The following is a 21,480-nucleotide window of genomic DNA, read 5'->3' on the forward strand; positions in this document are numbered from 1 at the left end:
GCTTGTCCAGGTCAGCCTGGATCACTCGCCTATCTTCTGGCGTGGATGCTTTGCCCCAAAGTTTGGTGTCATCGGCGAACTTGGCCAGTCTACTCCTGACTCCAATGTCCACATCATTAATGAAGATGTTGAACAGTGTGGGTCCTAGTTGTTACTCCCCATCCCCCATAGGAGATGCTGCTGCTGCTGCAGGGTGGGGAACCTGGAGAGCTACTGTGTTAGCCTTGTCACAGCTGTCACCAAACTAAGGCTTCTACAATCTCATTTAACATTCAGTTCTGCAGCACTGTAAAGGGTTAGCTCTGTAGTTGCTGGCGTGTGAGGCTGACAGAGGAGTCTAAGTCTTACCCCTGCTTCATGTGACTGGAGCCTCCAGCCTCCTGCTAGATATATGTCTGGGTGAGCCCAGACTCTGCTTGTACCACGTCCTCTCCCTCCACCCGTTCTCCTAGACTCACTCTCCCACACACAGACACTCTTCCCAAGGTACCAAAACATCTCTTTTACCTTTGAACAGTTAGCTGGTGTGGTGGGGTAGGGATAGGCATTCTTCTAAAGTGGCATTTGTTGGCTATTTCTGATTGAAGGATAAAGGGCTTGACAGACAATTAGCATAACCTAAAATAGTAGGTGTTCTTGAATTTTTGTACATGATCACTCAAACCTTAACAATACCTAGAGTGCATAAATAAAATGCCTAATGAGGAATAAAAATCAAGATGCTATTTACAGCCAAGAAATTAAATTTTACTGATGTGATGATGTGTTCTTATCTTAACTACTGATTGCATTATCTTATCCAGGCTCACTCTATTTGTCAGTGCCACACAGAGACATAAACTGTACAGTTCACCAAGAGATGTAGCCAGAGAGATCAATAGGGTGTTGAACTGAGGCAGCATACTGGATACTACTCTGCCAGTCAGTGGTCTGATTTGCCTCTCGTGTACACCTTTGTAATGGCATAATTCAATTGATTTGAGTGGAATTACTCTTAAACTATACTGATATAAGTGAGAGGAGAATCTGACTCAGTGTTCAATATCACTTGGCCAATTCAGTCATATTTTAAATCCTTCAATGAAAATGATAAGCAGAGTAAAACTGATGGATGGGCACAGAGGTATAGAATTGGCTTATTACTTCCAAACAGGCTGTTGACTTAAATAATGGTTTGTATTTTCTCAAGTGATTAGCTGACTTGAATTGAATATTGTTATTGCTGTGATTTTTTTTTTAGTGATACAATATCAGAAAACAATCTGTAGTGATGATGATGAGTCATCAAGGTGATGAAACGATCAACAAGACTAACCGCACTTTATCATGCATTAGCAGATGCATGATGAACAGGTCCAGGGAGGTGATATTTCCCCTCTATGCAGCACTGGTCAGGCCACAGTTGGAGTATTATGTCCAGTTCAAGACACAACACTTCAAGAGGGATGTGGACTACCTCAAGAGGGTTCAGAGGGGGGCCGCTTGTATGGTCAGGTGTCTATGAGGGGAGACTGAGGGACCTGGATCTCCGCCTTCGCAAGAGAAGGCTGAGAGGTGATCTTGTGGCTGCCTATAAATTCATCAGGGGAAGGTATCAGGGAATAAGAGATGCTCTATTTAGTAGGGCACACCTTGGGGTAACTAGGAACAGTGGCCACACATTAACGGAGAGCAGATTCAGGTTGGACATTAGAAAGAACTTCTTCACAGGAAGGGTTGCCAGAATCTGGAATTGGCTTCCAAGGGAGATGGTGCTCTCCCCTATCCTGGGAGTCTTCAAGAAGAGAATGGAAAAGCACCTGGCTGGGGTTGTCAGACCTCAGGGCTCTTTCCTGCCCAGGGTAGGGGGTCAGAGTCAATTACCTACTGAGGTCCCTTCCAACCCTAACATCTGTGAATCTATGAATTTGTCACTTTTGAATACTGTCTCAGCTTTTCAGCCTAAGCAGCTAATTCTGCAATCAGTAATTAGATTTTATCACTCATTGTTGGAAAAAGCCAGGCTAAAAAGAAAATGTACACATTTCCCATGACATATTGTAAATAACATATGATTAAAAAGAATGCACTGCCAAAACTAGAATCTCTCTGCTTTTAAGTCATTGCTATGAAGTGGCAGCTTTTAGCAATTTTGTTGTTGTTTCTGTTTGTTTCAAGATAGATTTGTTGGGTTTTGTTTTATATTGAAACTCTATACCATTCCTTTTTGTGTTTTGAGAGGCTGAGCTTATTCTGTATGTTCAGAAGGATCATCAGCTAAGATGGTCTGATTTACCCTTCACTTACACCTTTGCAGTCATGTAATTCAACTGATTTGAGTAGAATTACTCTTAAACTGTACTAATGTAAGTGAGAAGAGAATTTGACTCAGTATTTGATATCACATTTGGCACACTGTGAAAGGAACACCTCACTGCTGCATGGGCAGCACCACACTACTTCTGCTTTTGGAGCAAGCACTGTGTCTTAGCAAAGCTCTACCTGGTGCCACATAAATATACTCCAAGACAATTCTATGAAATTCAGATGCACTCTTTGGGCTAGGGACAGAAGTTACACATAAATCAATTTAAGTGATCAGAAACTGGTTTAAACCTGTAACAGAACAGACATTCAGTGCACATAAACTAGTTTCAAAATGGCCAAAATGAGTCTGAGATAAACCTGGTTGAATGTCGTATCAGACTTAACTGATTTGGCTCAAACCAGTTTATGCAATGTCTGTCCCAGAACCCTTCCTGGTTTAACTTAAACCAGAGTCCTCCAGCAAGCTGGCATATTCTCTGAGCTGGGTCTCTGCTTCAGCCCAGCCAGGCTGGCCCCACTCCTCTGCTCCCCAGCCAAAGCAGGGACAGGCAGGGGCCGGGGTCTGGCCAGAGAAAGGTTTAATTCCCCCCTCCCTGTCCCACCAGCAGAGACCTAAGCCAGGGCTGCTGGGCGCTCTGGCCTCACTGTTGCAGTGGCGGTCCGGTGTGGCCCCTGAGGGAGAGGAGAGAGGGAGAGGTTATTCTCACCTCTACCTACACTGCCCCTGGAGGACCACAGCTGGGTCTGTCCCCTGCCACCACCATGCTCACTTTCTGCTCAGGGCAGGCAGCAGAATATGTCCCCTGCTGCCGGACACTGGGGGGAGGGGAAATAAGTCCTGTCCTTGCCCCCCCACAGGGGGCCCTGCTGGCTGGTGTCTGACCATACCCCTACCCCACTGCTGCAGTGGCAAGGGGCCAGAGCCCTTGATGGGGGCAGCAGACCCTGTCATAGTGTTAGGGAGCACGAGCATGAGCACCTTCCGGTGGGGAGCATGGCAGACTGTGCACAGCAGCATCCATGGCCCCAAGGGGGCTAGAGCCCTGCAAGCCTCTCCCCTCCACTATGGTCCATAGCAGCTTTCCCTGCCCTGCAGCAATGGCCCCCCACCAGGAAGGGGCTCATGCTCCAGTCACTCCTTCCTCACTGCTCCAGCAGCCAGGTGGGGATGGGGCCAGATGCTGCTGGCAGGGCCCCTTGGGGGAAGCAGGGAGCAGGGTTATTCCCCCCTCTGCCCCTGGGGCACCACAGTGGGGTCTACCCACCACAGCCACCACTCGCTCTGTGTCCAGGGCATGTGGTGGAATAAGCCCCCTCCACTGGACACCAGAGGGATGTACCCACATTGCCTCAGTCCAGAGGGAATGTCTGTACTATTACAAATTAGTTCAACCTAGGCAGGTTAGACTAACCTACAAAGATTAAATCAATTCAGGCTGAATGTCTGTCCCTTGCCCTTGAAGTCAAGCTTCTACAACATCTGGGGTGTTTGGACTGGGTTTTCTGTCCTGGATCCCTCTCAATCCTTTCTATTAAAATATATTCATAGTAAAATGAAACAGGGTTTGTCATCTCTTATTAGTGTACAAATAAATCACCCTACATGTTAACAGATAATTTAGCATCATCACCATGGTCCAGCAAAATATAAAGAGGCTGTCTGATAAGATAGTTATCCCTTTCAAAGAACTGCATAGCATTTCTTCCCTACTGTTTTGATCTTCTTTGAGGAAATCCCTTTCAGATATCTGTTCATAAAGAGGAGCTCGTATTTTCCATCTAGCATACAACAGTAGCCAAGATGGTGTAGATATCACTTTTCCTTTGTTATTCTAGAGCTCTGTTCCTACATACCATGGAACCACACTTACTTAACCACAGCCTTTGAATTATGAAGAATTGACTATATTTGACGAACTGTTGATCATAGCAGCGCAAAAGTGGGAAGAGAAGAGGAAAGTGCTTTTCTATTCAGACATTTAAACTGATTTCTCAGTCTTTTTGTTTTACACCCAAAGGATATGCTGTAGGCAAAGAGACAACATGAGCTCGTGCTTCAGCACTTCAGTGACAGACAGCTTAAGAAAAATGTAACTAAATAAAATTAGATGATTTCTTGGAGAAAGGAATGGGAATGAGGAACTGTAAATTCTGTTCTTGATCTTGGTAATAATATACTGTGTAATCTCGGATGCCTTGTTTCCCCCTACCCTTCCCAAACTATAACTATGGGTATAATAATATCAACATTACATCCCAGTGTAACTTTTAAGGTTTAAGTACTTAACATGTGTAACATGCTTTGAGACCCATAAATTAAATGGAATATAACTGGAAAGCATTTTTATATTATCATTATTGCTGTTACTTTCATTACAGCCTGAAATTTAAAAAGTAACCAGGATACTTGCTAAATCCAAAGTAAACTGTTAAAATGTCTATGTAAACACTCCCCCCCACACGAGCGCACTCACACACACACACAAAATCATCGCCCATCTAATTCCATCTAAGTTGATTTTTGCTTTACCGGTAAACTGTTTTTAATGCCTAGAGGGAAAAGATCCATGATGATATGTTGGGTACACTGACTTTTATTTTATTCTGCACACAATACTGAGTGCAAATTACCTTTACTAGGATTTTGCCTTTCAAACTTTGAGGGCTGGGAAGCTGTCTGGAATCTCCGCTGTTTACAGATGACAAGTCCAGTTTGTCTCCAAATATTTCCTTGAGGTACTGAGCAATTTTATTTTGCTGTTGAATACTGCAGTGATTCTCAATTGACAGTATCACGGGAAACCTAAATCAAAAACAAAAACAAAAACTTCAAGTAATTTCATAATAGTTTTTCCATAGCCAGCACAATTATCATGCAGTGTACCAAAGCAGACTGTTTTTCATTCAGTTTCCTCTTATATTCTCTGTACCAGCAACTACATTATTAATATAGTATTTTTATCCTATTATAATAATCATGTCTCCATGAAGACAATTCTATTATGCATGAAAACTGACTAACACAGGCCCCAAAACCTTTTACAAATGGTAGGCTGATAATAACACTCCTAATAATAACACGCCTTGGCCCTAAGGCAACCCACTGCTTGTGACCTGACCACTGCCACTTCCCTTGTTACTGACTTCCCCCTGCTGCCATATGCTGTCAATTCTATAAATACTGCTGATGTAAACCAGACCTGAGACAGTAAACTGAATGCAAGGCTAGCAGCCTACATCCCTTTGTGGATCTGGACCTAAATGATTTGTCCAAGATCACATAGGAAATCTATGTGACCAGGAACCCAGGTCTTTCAACCCTAGCCTAGCTCCTTAGTCATCAGAATATCCTTCCTTCCCTTTGGAGGGAATATTTTTAAAAAAAAATCTATAGGTTCATCCCATGGAGTTCTCATTCTTCTCTGTCCCCCTCTCCTTCCATAGATTTTATCATGGTGAAAGCATGATCCGGCTTGCTTTCTTAATTTATCCTGCAGTGCTTACCACAGGCATGAGAGCACAAGGCTTGATTTTAATAAACCTCTGTATGCTCTGCTACCAAGGCACAAAAGGAAAATGACGATTAAAATGTTACCTTTCTTACTTTTGGCACGTTGGATATTTTAGTAAGCAGAGCTAAGAAAACTTTGTTCCCTTTCAGACAGAACCTTCATTAGGGGTGTGACTTCCCTGTGTTTCATGACTTAAAAATGGATTAAAATGACCCTAAGATTATTTAATGACAGTAATATATACTTAAATTATGTATGTTAAACAAAAATCTATTAACAATATAAAAATACATTTCTGGGTACCAACTGATAGGTTTATCATTATAATTTATTTATACTGTTCTGTGACAAATATGATACCACAAAAGCAACATTTTGGAAAATAATCAAATTTGATTATATTCTCTGCTTTTCGAGAAAGAAATTTACACTGTGATACAATATTCCCATACAAGATTTACCACACAAGACATGCACTCTGATCTATACTCAAAGCCCATGTTGTACTTACTCATTTTTGACAAAAGCATGTTTATTGATAGTTTCCACTACATCTTTGAAGAGAATTTTGGAAGTAAGCGTATAACCATGGTGTACTACTGGCTCTCCATCTGCCCCATCCCAGCAGTCCACTGTCAAAACAAGACAAACATGTTAAAATGTATCCACATTTTTATACATTTTTAAGTTATATATTCATTTTCCTGAAATGGGGAGGGAATGTTCTAAATAATCAAGTAAATTACTCATAATAATCCTCAACAATAGACTAACACTTTCATATGGTGTTTTTTAAATGTTAGATTTCTATAACCTACACAAAACATACTAACCAACAACAAAAGAATGATTTGTATAATACAAATCCTACTGTAACAAATTAACATTCTGATGAAGTACAATTATTGAGATCTGCAAGCAGAATCAGAAAAAAGACTGGTTCACTTCACAAAAACACTTAGGGGTAGCTCATACTCCATCTATTAGGTACCTACATACTTAGTGCAGTGATTCTCAACCAGGGTGCCATGGCACCATGGAGTGCTTTGAGATCCTTTCAAGGGTGATGCAGGGTGCCGCACAAATTTAGTTTTGTTAGGTGGGTAAACATGATTAACAAGATCAACCCAGACACTTCAAATAGGGATCCATAGCATCAAAAGCATTCAGACCTGCTGTGGTCTTCCTGAGTTCTTTGCAACAGAAGAATTGCTCTAGTATTTTCCTGTAGGCAAAAAATGAGTAAAAACTAAGAGCTGGCTTTTTCTGACAGATGCCCTGAGTCTAAAAAGGTTGTGAACCACTGACCTAGTGGTTCACTGCATGGGGCAGTGAAATCCTAGTCTATCCTGCTTGAAAATCTATTAATAAATAAAGTGGGTGGATTCTCCTTCTCTTTGTTGTTTTTTTATGACTCAGACCCCATTTATACATTACACTTAAGATGCGATTAACCAGTTAACCCAGCTACACATTCAAATCAATTAATGGTGAGATAAAAGGAGGAATGAGCTATAAAGTTATTCCACATATTTACAAAAAATGTGCAATAATTTTATGACTCATTCCTATCACACCATTAATTGAACTCGTGGCCAGGAGCCCCTGTGGCTGGAGCTCTGTCAGCTGACTGGGACTCCCAGTCAGGGGCCTGTGTGCATCCGATAGCTTGGGAGCTCACCGCTGACGGGAGCACCCCAAGCATCTCCGTGGCTAGGAGACCACCGCTGCCTGGGGTGCCCCCACAGGCTGGGACCTTAGGTTAGCTGATGGGGCTCCCAACCACAGGAGCATACTACATTCTACTGGGATCATGATCCCAGGGTCCCCCTGCACCAGCAGTAGGAATGATGGGATCTGATTTGCAATCCCGCAATCATACCACCTACCACACATGTGTGGCATGGCAAGAAATGCAAGTCTGTAGATCGTGAATCGTATCCTAGCTTATCTAGAGAGGTCCTTAGTCTTAACGCTAAGATTACAAGTGGATTACAAAACTAAATGGATTTTCAGGAACTCAAATAAGATGCTATAGGATAACAAACAGGTGCCTGTGGCTGCAGCTACACAAGCAGCTGACTACACAGTTGTTACTACGCAGTCATACTGCACAGTCCCATCACTGCACGGTTATTTTGAGCTGCTACTGCACAGTAGCAGTAGCATCAGTGTCACGGTTTGTGCCCAGTGATGCTAAGTCACCATAGCAATGAGCTACAGCGTAGCAGCTCATTGCTGTGGCGATGCAGTGTCTAGTGTAGACGTGCCCTGTGTCTACTTTGATGACTAACAAGTCAAATAGGATCTAATCGTTAATTATAAGGGCCTGATCCTGTGACAATAATTCATGTTGGTAATCCTACTCTTAACAAATCATCCCATTGTATTCATACCAGTAAATATAATTCAGTTTAATGGGGCCATATATGTGAGTTAAGGTTAGGGTGAGGTGAAGGTCTTCTATTGACTTCTGTTTATCAAAGATTATTTTATCAATCTGCTTTCAGTTTATCATTATTTTATTATAGAGCTATATAAGCTTATTGCTGTTTCAAATCACCACATTGCATTTAATATAATATACTACCTGGCTATATACTATACTGGCTATTAACATATGTGGAATTTTTTTCTGAGTAATCACAATTTTTTATTTTGCTACAGAACACTGTAAATCCAAAATTTTGATGGTCGTTTTACTAATTTAAAAACTCATGTAAATAGCATTTTTACATATTTTATTACATGAATGAAACAAGAAAATAAATACAATCATGGAATAGATCATGAGTAAATGATCTATAAGAAAATCAGAAGTACAGCAAAAGCACTTTACCATCTGGAATGCTCTATTAACCGGCATCCGTTATAGACAGCATCTGTTGTTTACGGCAGTCGACTGATGCAGCAAAAGCAAAACCGGAACTCCCACCATGGCACTTCCGGTTTTGCCACCATGAGCCGAGGCCCACTTCTTCCTCAAGGACCACAGCCCAGGGCAAAGCAGCCTGTACAGGGTCTCCCTCCTTGTCCCCTGGCCCACTGATGCCAGGGAGTGAAAGCTCTGGAGCACCAGACATGACAGAAGTGGCAGCAGCCTGAACAAGCAAAGATGCCTCCAACCTACCAGCTGGAGCTAAGCTCTCAGATAATTGGCATATTTGATGAACCAGCACCCCTCATTCCTCATGGATGCTGGATAACAGAGCTTTTAATGTAACTGATTAAGAACATTTCAAAAAGTTAACACAGTTATCATACACACATAAATGGCCAGGAAAACCAATTTCACAAGAAATTTCATTTGAAATCGATTTGCATAAAGTATCACGTTTATAGTACTATTCTGTGTCTTGACAAATACAGTTTTCTGTAACTTACCAGATCTGTTCATAGTTTTTGTTAAGCTAATCCTAGCTGTAATACATTCCTCACAAATAACATATATTTAAAAAATATCCTCAGAGTCAACTTCATTATCCAACAGGAAGATACGCATATTACCATAAAAATCTCTCTGCCTTTTTAAAAGTATGTGACGTTAAATGTTATTCCTCATGGTGCACTTACTTATTGACATAAGTAGTCTTTCTACGTTTTTTGACAATACTGAATGTTTTATGGAAAGTAAAGAAATGCTCTGTCAAGAGTTTCATTATAAAATGAAGAGACTGATCTGAAATATCTCATTCTAGCAAAGCTCTGATTTTAAGAAATAAAAAGGAAAAAGATACCATATTTTCTTGCATACATTTTCCCCAAAAAAACAGCTGTTGAAAATTACACTTTGCATTAAATGCAAGAAATGTGGCAAGAGCAGTTTGTGTGGTTGCAGAGCAAAAGTGAAAGTAAAACCTGCATTCATCTCACAGGGAGGAGAGCAAGGAGCAAGCTCAGCCTCCTAGCTGTTGTTACTCAGTTAGTTACGACAAGGAGGGCGTGGCTACAGGAGATATTTACTGTGCAGTAAACATCTCAGCATCTACACATGGACCTTATTAGGCTGGAGTCAGCTAATTTACTTGTAAATATAAGTACTATCCTGCTGGCTGGAGCACAATGGTAGTTCAGCACAGGGGCTGCCTGCCTGCTAGCCCCACTCTGAAGCTCCTTTGTGCCCCAGCCCAAGATCCTGTCAGCTGGGGATGCTCCACGCCAGCTCCTTGTGCTGTGCATGAATAAACTTATAGTTCCAAAGTAAATGGCTCCTTGGTGCACATCCAAACAGCGCACCTGGGAGCAATTAACTCCAGAGCAATGAACTCTGCAGTTTATTCACATGCTATAATTGCACGTGTCGACTTGTTTACAAAGAACTTTTTTTCTTCATTCTGCCTTTCAAAAATGGTACATATTTTAGTTTGTGGCACATTATATTCCAAGAAAATATGGTTTATTAGTGTGAGTGAATGGTCAAGGCTCCAAGAAAGATAAATTATTCAGTGAACCAAATTTTCCTCTTAATTCAGTGCTCCTTGGAACATAGGCAAAGGCATTCAGGAAAGAAAAAAACTATACATCTGCAACATAGTCATACAAATAGAAACCATAATTACTTGATGACACAAAGCACCAGCTATCATTGCTGGCAGAGATACATGCTTAAGTAGTGGCTGCCTGGGAAGGCAGAAGGAAAGGCCACCCTCCTTACCCATCTTCACATCACCTGTAATAAGGGGTATTCACATTATGATTATGTACAAATATTATAAGAACTGCATCTGAGCATGCTTTCCACCAAAACTATTAAACTCATTGGGCTAGATCCTATGCCACCTGTTAGATACATAAGTGTGATCCTATTCTACCCTGCTTAAGTCCATAAAAAAAATTACGTATCTACTTTTGAATCATATCATCATCTCAGCCATAAAACTAAATCACAAAAAGCAGAAGGTTTTGTGTTAACTTTTTGTGTTAACTGTTTTTCAGGACCTCTAACAGAGAGGAATAGGATCACACTGATGTGCGTATGTCCACTTCAGGATCTAATAGTAAGAACAGGTTTCTACATAATGCTTCTATATAAATATAAGTTTCTGCTTTAATGCCTTCTTCCCCACCACCCAGGTCTGTACACCTTCAGTAGAAAAATATTATAACAAACAGAAAAAAAGGGGCATCCTTCAGAGATAGCATTCTTCCTGGGAGGGTTTAACATTTCTCCTGCTTCTATAGGAGTTCTTCCTCTTAAATTGAGTATAAAGATTTGCTATAGCCTCAGTGACTATTCCCAGTGTGCAGTTATCCACTGCAGCGGTCAAGATTGATTTATTTTTGTGCGTTGTTGTACATTTGCTTGAGGATTTCCTTGCTGCTCAAGATACTTAACCATGTGGGCCTATGGTCTAACCCATTACAGTGAATCTCATGTTTTCCCAGTGTTTTTTCTTAACACATTCTAGTCTACCTGAATTAGCATTCACTGGGTGCATCTACACATGTGTTTTACTGCAGAGTTAACTACTTAGCTCTATAGTAAGTCACCGTCTACATGTGTGCTGGTATTAGGGAGCAGTAAATTAATTAATTCTGCCGTAAGTAATTCACAGCAGAGTAATTTACTACACAGAAATGCATGTGTGGACAGTGACCACGACTGCAGCATTTTGAGCTTGGGCAAAGCAGGCCCAGGGGTTCAACCACATGGCTCCACCGTTTCAGCACTCTCATGCCCCAGCCAGCCGCAAGGCCACCACCAGAGCCTGGGGCTGACTCCCTGAGCCTGTTGCCAAGATGGGACTGCTCTGTCCTGGCTCAAACTGTGGTGGTCCTGGGTACACACGAAGACACTGCACCTGGGAGCAGCTAACTCTGGCATGACCTGCACCACAGTTTACTCAGCCACACTAAGAGTTTGTATAGATGCACTCACTGGGTGCGTCTACACGAGCATTAATATGTTTTTTGTAATGTGCATTAAATTTAGTACTTTCCATGTGCGGTACCAAATAACTGTGCATTAGGGTGCCCTAATGCTCCATACCAAAACTGCACATTTTTAAAGTGACACCTAATGTGCCTATTTTACTGCTCATTAGCATAACTGCAGTTTTTTACATGATGCTTTAATGTGCAGTAAAATAGAGGCCTATTTTAAAATAGTAGTACTATTTTACTGTGCATTAGGAAAAGCACATTAATACACATGTAGACAAACCCAGTGGGGAGTAAATCTTAACGCTGAGTTGCTAGAATGAGACTATGACAGACATATAGGAAGTAATCCTGGTATAACTACACTAGCTTCAATGTCACTAACTTCAAGTTTGACTTCAAACTCTGCAGATTTAGCACTAGAGATGTTTCCTGTACATAAGATGATAGTCTAACATGAATATGAAATTGATTGGAACACTCAATAGTATCCTATAACAAGCTAAAAGGAATGAACTGAAAAATAAGCCGATGGAGACATCCATGTTTACTAAATAGTGATAACCTTTCCAACTGGAAAGCCAGGTATAACAAAGTATTAATGCAGTTACTGGCAAATGGATTTAAGAGTTAAAAAAGGAGGTTACAAGTTCATTTTGTGTTTTCCCACAGTAGGTTCTGTTCATGTTAACAAAGGGAATAGTTATTAATGAAACAGAAAACAATGTTTTGTTACAGTGAAGTAACAATTACTAAACATGAGCAAGTATAATCAGTGTGTTCCCGATAAAAAATACCCAGCAGAAAAAGCTCAAACAACCTTTACGTCTAAAGCTATGCTCTGCTTTTTTAGCAGGCTGCATCAGTGCAGGTCTTTAATGACACCCTCTTTGACATAAAGCATCCCATAAATCTGTGATAACTGATGTCTGGCTCCATAGGCAAGTCCATGGTTTTGTAAAGGAAGCTGTGGGAGTAGTGACCAGAAGTGCAGAGATGGATTCACCCCCCAGTCCCAGCTTCCCCCCAGCCTGCCCATGTGGAAACAGCAATTAGGCACTTTTTTTTTTGAAGTCCTCAAATCACGTAAGAATCTTCCCTTCCCCTCTTCTCTGCCCTGCCTCCTTTCCCCACTTCTCCCCTTCCATTCCTTTTTGCCCTGCCTGCCACTTCCAATGTTGGTGCTATTTCTGGCTGCCCCCAGGGTAAGCTCCAGAGCTGCTCCTGACCCATTCCAGCTGGGCTGTATGAGGAGCCAGGCTCAGCTGAGGAAAACAGCAGTGGCAAGCAGGTTGTCCATCCCTCAGTCTGCCCCTGGACTGTTGAGGAGCACCCAGAGGATCAGGCAGGGAGGAGGAACCCACATGCTGCTGCCACAGCAAGAGCACCTCTGAGCTCTCCCACCCTTGGGACAACTGGAGACATTGGGGACAGTGGCAACAGTGGGTTGGGGTGAGGGAAGGATGAGAGGAGGGGACATGCCATCTCCCCTGACTTGCGCACTTAAACTACCCACTTATTGTTCCCCTGGCCTTGACCAAAATGCAGGATACAACTGCGCCACTAGACCCGCTCTAGATTTCCCCTTGCCTGGTTCCACTGAACTAGCTTCAAGAACCCGTATTTTTGTCACTCCTTGTTCCTCTATATTTATTCTTGTTTTTACTGTTCTTTGCAGCTCTCAGCGAAATAAAGAAAATGTTCTTCTTTTAAGAAAATGAGTATATTTAGTCAGTAGATTTCTAAAGCTCTCAACACTTCTAGGTTCAAAATTCTCCTATGTGAAGTTTATATGATAACAATTGGAAGATGTTACCCATCAGATACAAATGCAGTTTCAAAGTTAGGTAGAAGTAGCTTCCAATTCTTGCCGCTACATTCCACAGAAAGACTATCCTGCCTTTGTTATCAAAGAACAAGAAACCTGTAACACGATAACTTCTCCATTCCTTAATACATAAATGTGGCTTAATAAATACCTTACCAGAGAAAGGATTTGTTGTTCTTAGTGCTACAGGACTCTGAAAAATTAGTGGTGCGTTGACTCACTACTGCCTCTGGTCCTGTCAATCTCTTACGTGTATATGCTCCAACTCTCACCACTTCATCTGAATCAAAGGACTGCTTCTACAATCAGCTCAGTGCCTTAATCAGTAATATTTCACCTAATGAAAAAATCCTCCTGCTTGGACACTTCAAAGCAACAGTTGGCACTGAACATGCTGCCTGGCCTCACTATTTGGGTGCCAATGGTGTTAGCAAAATGAGTGAAAGTGGACCTTAGCTTATTGCATGAACATAGCTTGAGCAATGTATAACAAATCCCCTTTTTCACATGAATCCTCCACACAAAGTATCTCGGTGCCATCCATATCTGGACACTAGCATCAACTCAGTCTGATTATCACTCCCTTACAAGACTTGTGCTATAATCATCATGTGATCCAGAGTTCTGACTGTGATACTGATCATTCATGGGTACGCACTAACCTTAGGTTGCATCCCAAGAAATTGTACAAGACCAAGAAACTCTCCTTACTATGAATAAATGCCACGTGGCTGAAAGCTGAAGGCACATTGTCTCAATTCATCAAGACTCTCTCTGGAACTGTATTATCTCTGAAGCCATGTAATACACTACTGAGGGGAAATGGATTCTTCTCAAAGGAGCCATCTATCAAACTGCCTTGGATTCTTGTGCTGGCTTCCATCACAGCTCAAACTATTGATTCGATGAGAACTCATCTGAAATAATCCCACTCATAGAAGAGAAACAGTCAGCTCTCCTTAAATATAAGTGCAACCCTAGCCACTCTAACTTGCAGGTGCTTTGAGAGATCTGGTAAAAGGTAAAACATACAGTGAGATGGCATGCAAATAATTATTGGCTACACCTGTGTGAAAGTATCCAAAAACCTGCTAACCAAGGTGACATGCAAGCAGTGTATGGGGGAATCAGAAAAGCTCCTGGACCTGTTCTGAGGGAGAACGATCCTGTAAAATCTTCCACAGGCAAAGTCATCAATTACCGTAATAAGCAGATGGATCAATGAGTTGAACATTACTCAGAGCTATACTCTCATGAAAATGTGGTCCATGACTCTATTCTTGATGTATTTGAAGTCCTTTCAACCCTGACTATACTTGATCATGAACCTACTGTAGACAAAGCAGAAAAAACCACTGATCAGCTTCCTTGTGGCAAAGCCCCAGGTGCCGATTACATATCAGCTGAAGTTACTAAGTGTGGGAAATCCATCCTCCTCTCCCATCTGTACAAATGAATATGTATGTGTTGGAGCAAATGTGTAGTTCCTCAAGACACAAAAGATGCAAGCACAGTCACTCTGTACAAAAACAAAGATGATATGAGTGACTGCAATAACTATTGTGGTATATCCTTACTTCAGGTCATTGGGAAGCTGTTCACCAAAGTCATCCAGATAAGGCTACAGACTCTTCTGGACAGAGTCTACCCTGAGTCTCAATGTGGTTTCATATCTGGTTGGTCCACAACCGATATGATATTTTCCTTGAGACAGCTACAAGAAAAGTGCCATACGCAAAGGAAATCTCTGTACATAGCATTTGTTGATCTCACCAACGCTTTGGATCTTGTCAACAAAAATGGTTTGTTCTGAATCCTGAAGAAGATTGGCTTGCCTCCTAAGCTTCTATGTTGGTATGCAAGGAATGGTGCAGGTTGATGGAATCGAAATCAAGAGTGGTGTAGACCAAGGCTGGGTCTTAGTTCCAACACTTTTCTTTGCTTTTCTACTTAAATATGCATTCAGTAACTCTTCAGAAGGAGTATACCTTTGGACCAGATCCGATGGGAAACTCTTTAACCTTTTTCATCTCAAAGCAAAAATGAAAACCCAAGAAGTTCTTGTCTGTGAAATGCTCTTTGCAGATGACACAATAATTGTTAGTCATTCAGAAGCAGAACTACAAAGTCTCATGGATTGCTTTTCTCAAGCTTATGACATTTTTGGTCTGACCATAAGCCTAAAGAAGAAAGTAGTTATGGGTCAACAAGTTGACTGCCCTCCTGAAGTTAAAATAAATTATAAAAGCCTGGAAGCAATTGAAACATTCACTTACTTGGGGTCCATCATCTTGCAAAACCTTGGCTTGGAAGCTGAAATTAACACTTACATCAGAAAGGCAAGCAACTCAATAGCTAAACTTCAAAAGAGAGTTTGAAAAAACAGAGTGCTCACTCTGTCAATTAAGATGTCCATCTGTAGTGCTTGAATACTTAGCTCTATATTGTATGGCAGTGAAACGTGGACTCCTTATGCCAAGGAAGAAAGAAAACTAACCAGTTTCCATCTTCAATGTCTCTGCCATATCCTGGGCATATGACATAACAAAATTTCCAACTTGACTGATCTGGAACAGGCCAAGATACCCATTATGTTCATGCTCCTGAGACAGCGATGCCTCTGTTAGTTAGGTCATATGAATCATATGAGCAATGGATGAATGAATCCCCAATAGCATACTCTACAGTAAACCATCAACTTGGATGGCCCAAACTCCATTTTCTTGATGTCTGCAAGAAAAACCTTCACAAGCTGCACATCAGTGGCCAACACTGGGAATGAATCGCCTTGGACTGTTGTGAGTGGAAAGCTGCTGTGAAGCAGGGCCTAAGTCGCTTCAAGATGGAGAGGGTCAATGATGAGATAAAGAAGAGGCATCAGAGGCAGGCAAGACAAGATGGTACTTGGCATGCCACTGCAAGCTCAACTAAGTTTGTATGTGCATACACACATACTAGATGAACAAATATGTGAAAGAAACGCAGTCTTTGATGCTCACAATGACAACGTATTTTCACAAATACACAGATTGATTTCTTCTGAGCCCACTAAAGTGAGTAGCAGTTTTGCCTTTGATTTCGGAAAAGCATAATCAGATCCATAGCGTGTAAAATGGAATCAGAAAAGAAAAATGTTTTTGCTAAGCCATCGTGACATTGTTGATCTCCAACAATTCACTATTACAGCTTCTTCTCTAGAATGCTGATAGCATCTTAAAAATGCTACAGACCTCTTCAATGCTTTTTTGGGGCTGGGAGCAAAAACACAGGATGCATTCCAGAAAACCTTAGCACACACGGAGGCACAATGAGCAGATACAGATGAACTTATGATTCCTATGATATAGTGATTGGTTATTAATTAGTAAACTCCTGAGGACAAATCCTGGTGGCAATAAAATCAAAGGGAATTCTGCCATTGGCTTCAGTGCCAATGGAGGTGTATGTTATATAGCCTATATAACAGACCTAGCAGGAGAAGCCACCAGCGCCTACGCTGTGTGAGTCTGTCTGAGAGGCACACCTCAGTGAACAGATTATCAGCTAATCTTGCTAGCACATAAAGTTTATCCATGATATCAAGAGAATGAAGAACAAAGGGACTCAGTCTGCACATACAGTGTCAAACACAGAAGAAATGTCTGTTGGACGTAGACAAATGTAACAAACAACACTGACAGTACGTACCTTCAATGCATCGACAGCCATCCTGCAGCACCCGGGCATACATCTCCACTTTGGACTGGGACAAAAGTTGGTCTCCTGTTAGGTATGTGTTGTGAGATGAAGCAATGTAGTAATTACAGAGTGGTTGATCCATATCCTGGTGAACTTCACAATGTAGTGGGTTAAATATGTCACAAGCAGGACTGCGCATGAAATTGGTGAAACCTTTGAACAAAAAATAAACAGTTCTTCAGACTGCAGTGCACTTTAACAGGAAACCCTACTAGAAGGACTAACCCCTAACAGTTAATTCTCCCCCTTCAGTATATCAGCATTAAGCCACACTAAACCTGTTGGATCATGCAAGATGAATCCACTGTCCTGGCTAACACTCCTTTGAGTGTATATATGACTTTCTAAAGCAGTGGTATTCAATTTATCCAGCCTTGTGGGCCCAATCCCTGGTGCAGGGCTAGTCCAAAGACCTGTTCCCATGCATGGGGTCAGTCAGCAGGCCTGAGGTGATATGGAGTCAACACACGGGATTGGTTTGTGGGTGGAACCTGTGTGCCAGCCTGGCTTCACATGCTGGATCCAGCTGCAGAGCATCCCCACGCGCTGGCCTGGCCCTGCATGCTGGCACATGGAGCCATGTTATCTGGCCATGTCATGGATACAGAAATGATGTGGTGGGGGAGCAGTGGCTGTGTTAACTACTGCAGCTCTGGGCTCTGCTGTGGTAATTAATGCTACCACTGCTCATCTGCTGTCAAATTCCTGGACATGTGGGGAGTCCTGCAAATCAAAAGAAATAGCTGACTGCATGTAAGTTGTTACCTACAAAACCTCATGCCTCTCTGAACTAGTTAGCCTCTAAGGTAGGGTCATTCTGCTCTATTTTCTGCCTATCATCAGACTAACATGCCTAACCTCCTCTGTCATAACTCTTTATAGCAGGCTGAAGGCTTGCAGCCTAGAGCAATTAGCTAGCTGGTAACAGGCCACCCACCTAAGAGACCACAGCTGGCTCAGTCAATCAGTAAATGAGGTGAATTTGACTGGCTGCTCTGGAAAAAAAGGGGGACAGGAACAAGAAGTGAAAGAGAGGATCTGGAGGGGGAATTGTTTTGGTAGAGAAGCAGGTCTCTCCAAGGAAGAATGGAGACTACAGGGTGAGAACTAACCCATGTTTGTGGATGTTCACTGTGGACCGTGTACATTTTCTGTTGTGCTCCGGAGTGCACATTAACCCAGGGCTGAAGCTTATATTTGACTGTTTATATTTTCTACTGAACTCTGTGGCACAGAAGAACCCAGGGCATTATCACTAGTGGTGTGAAGCCCAGAGAAAGATTATAGCTGGGACCATATTACAGGAGTTAGTTCAAGGACTGATTTGAGTCTGGTGGAGTCTGAGGCTAGCCAGGTGGACCGCTACACTCCTGCTGAAGGCCATGGTAGTTTGAACCACTAATAGCAGAGAAGAATAGGCTTCCACTGCCTTCTGTATGCAATACACAGTTACTTCAGAACAATACGGCAAAAACTAAAAATAAAACACATCATAACACATTGACAAATCCATGCCTTCTAAAACCAGGAAGTTTTACACATCATTGGCTTAGAGATGCTTAAGGGGCATATTAACAAAGAACAGCAAAGACTAAAGATTGGATTCAAGTATAAAATATATAAGCTTAAATAATGAATAACAGGAATATGGAAAGACTAATAAAAAAACACAAATCTGCAATCCCATTTCCCAGCCTATTTTCAGATTGTACATTTCCTTCAGGCCCTTAAGGGGTATACAATAGAAATTTGTGTGTAAAAACTCTAAAACCCTGGAGAGTTTCTTTCTGTCAGATCTGATGCACAGACTTAGGCAAGTATACCCATGCTGTCTCTTGCAGTTCAGTCAGCAAAATCATTCCACTAACAAACAGCAGAATAGGTCACCATCTCCTTTAGAATGTACCAAGCTTCCTTTTTCAAATTATCGGATGACATTACGAAGGACACCTCTGCAAACAATTTGGATGAGACACTGCCCTTAAAATTGGGTCCCTGCCTCCAAATCCTAGCATAGAGGTGGCAGTATCTCTATGTTTGCATGTGGTAGGAGAAATATTAGTTGCCGCTACGGCGTTATCCCTCTTTCACTCAGATGCTGCTGAATGTTCTGGCAGGTGTAAGACCCATTTGGAGGAGTGGGGGATGGCTTAGGTGAATTAAAGGGAGGGATCTTTTAGATGCACAATTCCTGACAGCCTCATTTCAGGGGTATACAAAATCTCACTGCTGACCCAGTGTACATTACAGAAAAAAATTATGTAGTTTGGGGCAATATTAACTGTTTACATCATCACTGAAATCCCTCTTAAAGTGAGATTTAGGAACAGCAGACAGAGAAATCCCCTGTAGTTGCAAGAACTTGAGGAAGGGATACAAAGGCATAGAACCGGCAAAAGGCTAGTCCTGGCACCCCACAGATCCCCAGGACTTTGTACTGGTAAGACTTCCCCTGTGGGAACCCTCACCCATGGTAGAGCCTTAGAATTGTTCCAGTAGCTAGCAACAACAAGGAAGCTACCCAAATCCAACCCTGGCATAAGTGGAGACAAATACTACTAAAATTAATGAGAGGTCTGACCGTTTATGCCAAGCACAAATTTGGCTCCTGGGTCTCCACCTTGCCATTGACTCTGATTTCATGACACCTGATGAGGAATGTCTTTCACTCAAAAGCTCGTCTAATTTTATCCAAATGACATAATTGGTCTAATAAAACATCGCCCTAAGAAATCCTTGCTTCTCACATAACTTCTGGACCATCAGGGCTACAACATTGCTTGTATACTCATTTACATTATTCATTTTAAAATTCTCTGATTTGCTATTTGATACTGAAGCAATCAAAAATAACTGAAGTTAGACTGGGAATAAGTCTCCAGGGGAGTCACCAAACAAAAGCCCTACTTAGGCAATTTTTTCAGTTTGGGAAGCAGTGTGCATACTGTAAGCACAGTATGTCCTGATACAAAGCTCCCTGGTGCCATATTTTGATTCAGTCATATACCCTGGAATGACTGCAGTGTAGATTTAGTGCCCACCTCTCCCCCTTGGTATTGATCTACACCAGTAAAAATGAAATAAGAATCAGGGACAGCGCATTTAATAAATACCTGCCTCCAGAACATGGAATTTAAAATGTTTTGAAGCGTCTCAGTAAGCTATTCAGACCCTCAACATAATTAAAATGACAGGAGAGAGTAATGAAACCTAATGGGAATAGAAATGTTTTCAGGCATGTTTAAAATGTAACGGCATATTTTTTTTCCGAATTCTGGCCGAAGTAAATTAACTCCAGGCCACACAAATGTTGTGGCAGAAACATAAACCCAGGTCTCTGGCTTGCTATTGTTGTGCTGTTACAGGAAAATGATTCTTTTCTCTACAGCATCCAACAAGGAAGTTAATCTGATTCATTAAAATTATCTTCTAGGCATGTTAACAAACCACAGAACTTCATTTATTTCAGTCTAATTTATGAAAGCATCCAAATTTGAATTTGGTATTAAGCTGGTTTCAGAATTAATACACCATCTTCAGCCTCATGTTTGTGAATGAAAGAAATCAGTACTAAAGTTCATAAGAAACCCAGAGACCTAATTCTGTTCTATGTCTAATGTAAATAAATATAAATCAAGGAACTGTCAGGTAGTATATATGGATTTATACAAATGTAATTGATAGCAGAATTTCCAATTTTTTCAGCAAAAACAGGATACGGTATATAAAGCACAGTTAATATTTGTGCTTTAAAACTAAGTGATTAGTAAGAAGCATTTATACAAGTTTTATGGAATTTTAGGACAGAGGGGTTGTGAATACGACTTGTTATTATAGAATAGTATCTGGTAATACAGTATTAGTCTAGTACTTCAGCCTGTCTGTAGTCTCTTTTCCCCCTAACTTATTAAAATACATCACACATTACTGGTAGGTATCTTTTATGTCAGTCCTCTATTGTAGTCATAAATCATCAGAAGCTACATCAAATAAAATGCTATAGAACTTTTCTAGTGTCCTACAACAGGGAAAGCAACACAAATATATGAAGAATCACAAAGACTTTACCTTCTATCCCCAAAACATTTTGCTCCTTGTTTTCTTCTGAAACTTCAAACTTCCTTATGATGTCAAGGCAATAATCTGTTGTCACATTATTCATCTGCACAAAAATGACAGCATTGGTGTACATATTTTTTCTAGTATGTGACCAAC

The 21,480-nt window shown here is 41.4% G+C and overlaps 1 protein-coding gene across 2 annotated transcripts in view; it reads right to left on the bottom strand.

Annotated features, from left to right (window-relative positions):
- The window catches only part of PLCH1 (phospholipase C eta 1), a 180,471-nt gene that overhangs the window by 56,631 nt on the left and 102,360 nt on the right, over positions 1-21,480 (bottom strand). For both annotated transcript variants that reach the window (XM_019532624.1, XM_019532623.1), the window contains exons 6-9: positions 21,334-21,427; positions 17,215-17,418; positions 6,331-6,451; positions 4,939-5,110 (exon numbers count right to left, since the gene is read on the bottom strand). In XM_019532624.1, the coding sequence (XP_019388169.1) occupies positions 4,939-5,110; positions 6,331-6,451; positions 17,215-17,418; positions 21,334-21,427 (591 nt within the window). The remainder of the gene's footprint in view (positions 1-4,938; positions 5,111-6,330; positions 6,452-17,214; positions 17,419-21,333; positions 21,428-21,480) is intronic.

The sequence above is a fragment of the Crocodylus porosus genome, unplaced genomic scaffold (genome assembly GCF_001723895.1).
Source record: "Crocodylus porosus isolate Cpor-Errol unplaced genomic scaffold, CroPor_comp1, whole genome shotgun sequence".
Taxonomy (NCBI): Eukaryota; Metazoa; Chordata; order Crocodylia; family Crocodylidae; genus Crocodylus; species Crocodylus porosus.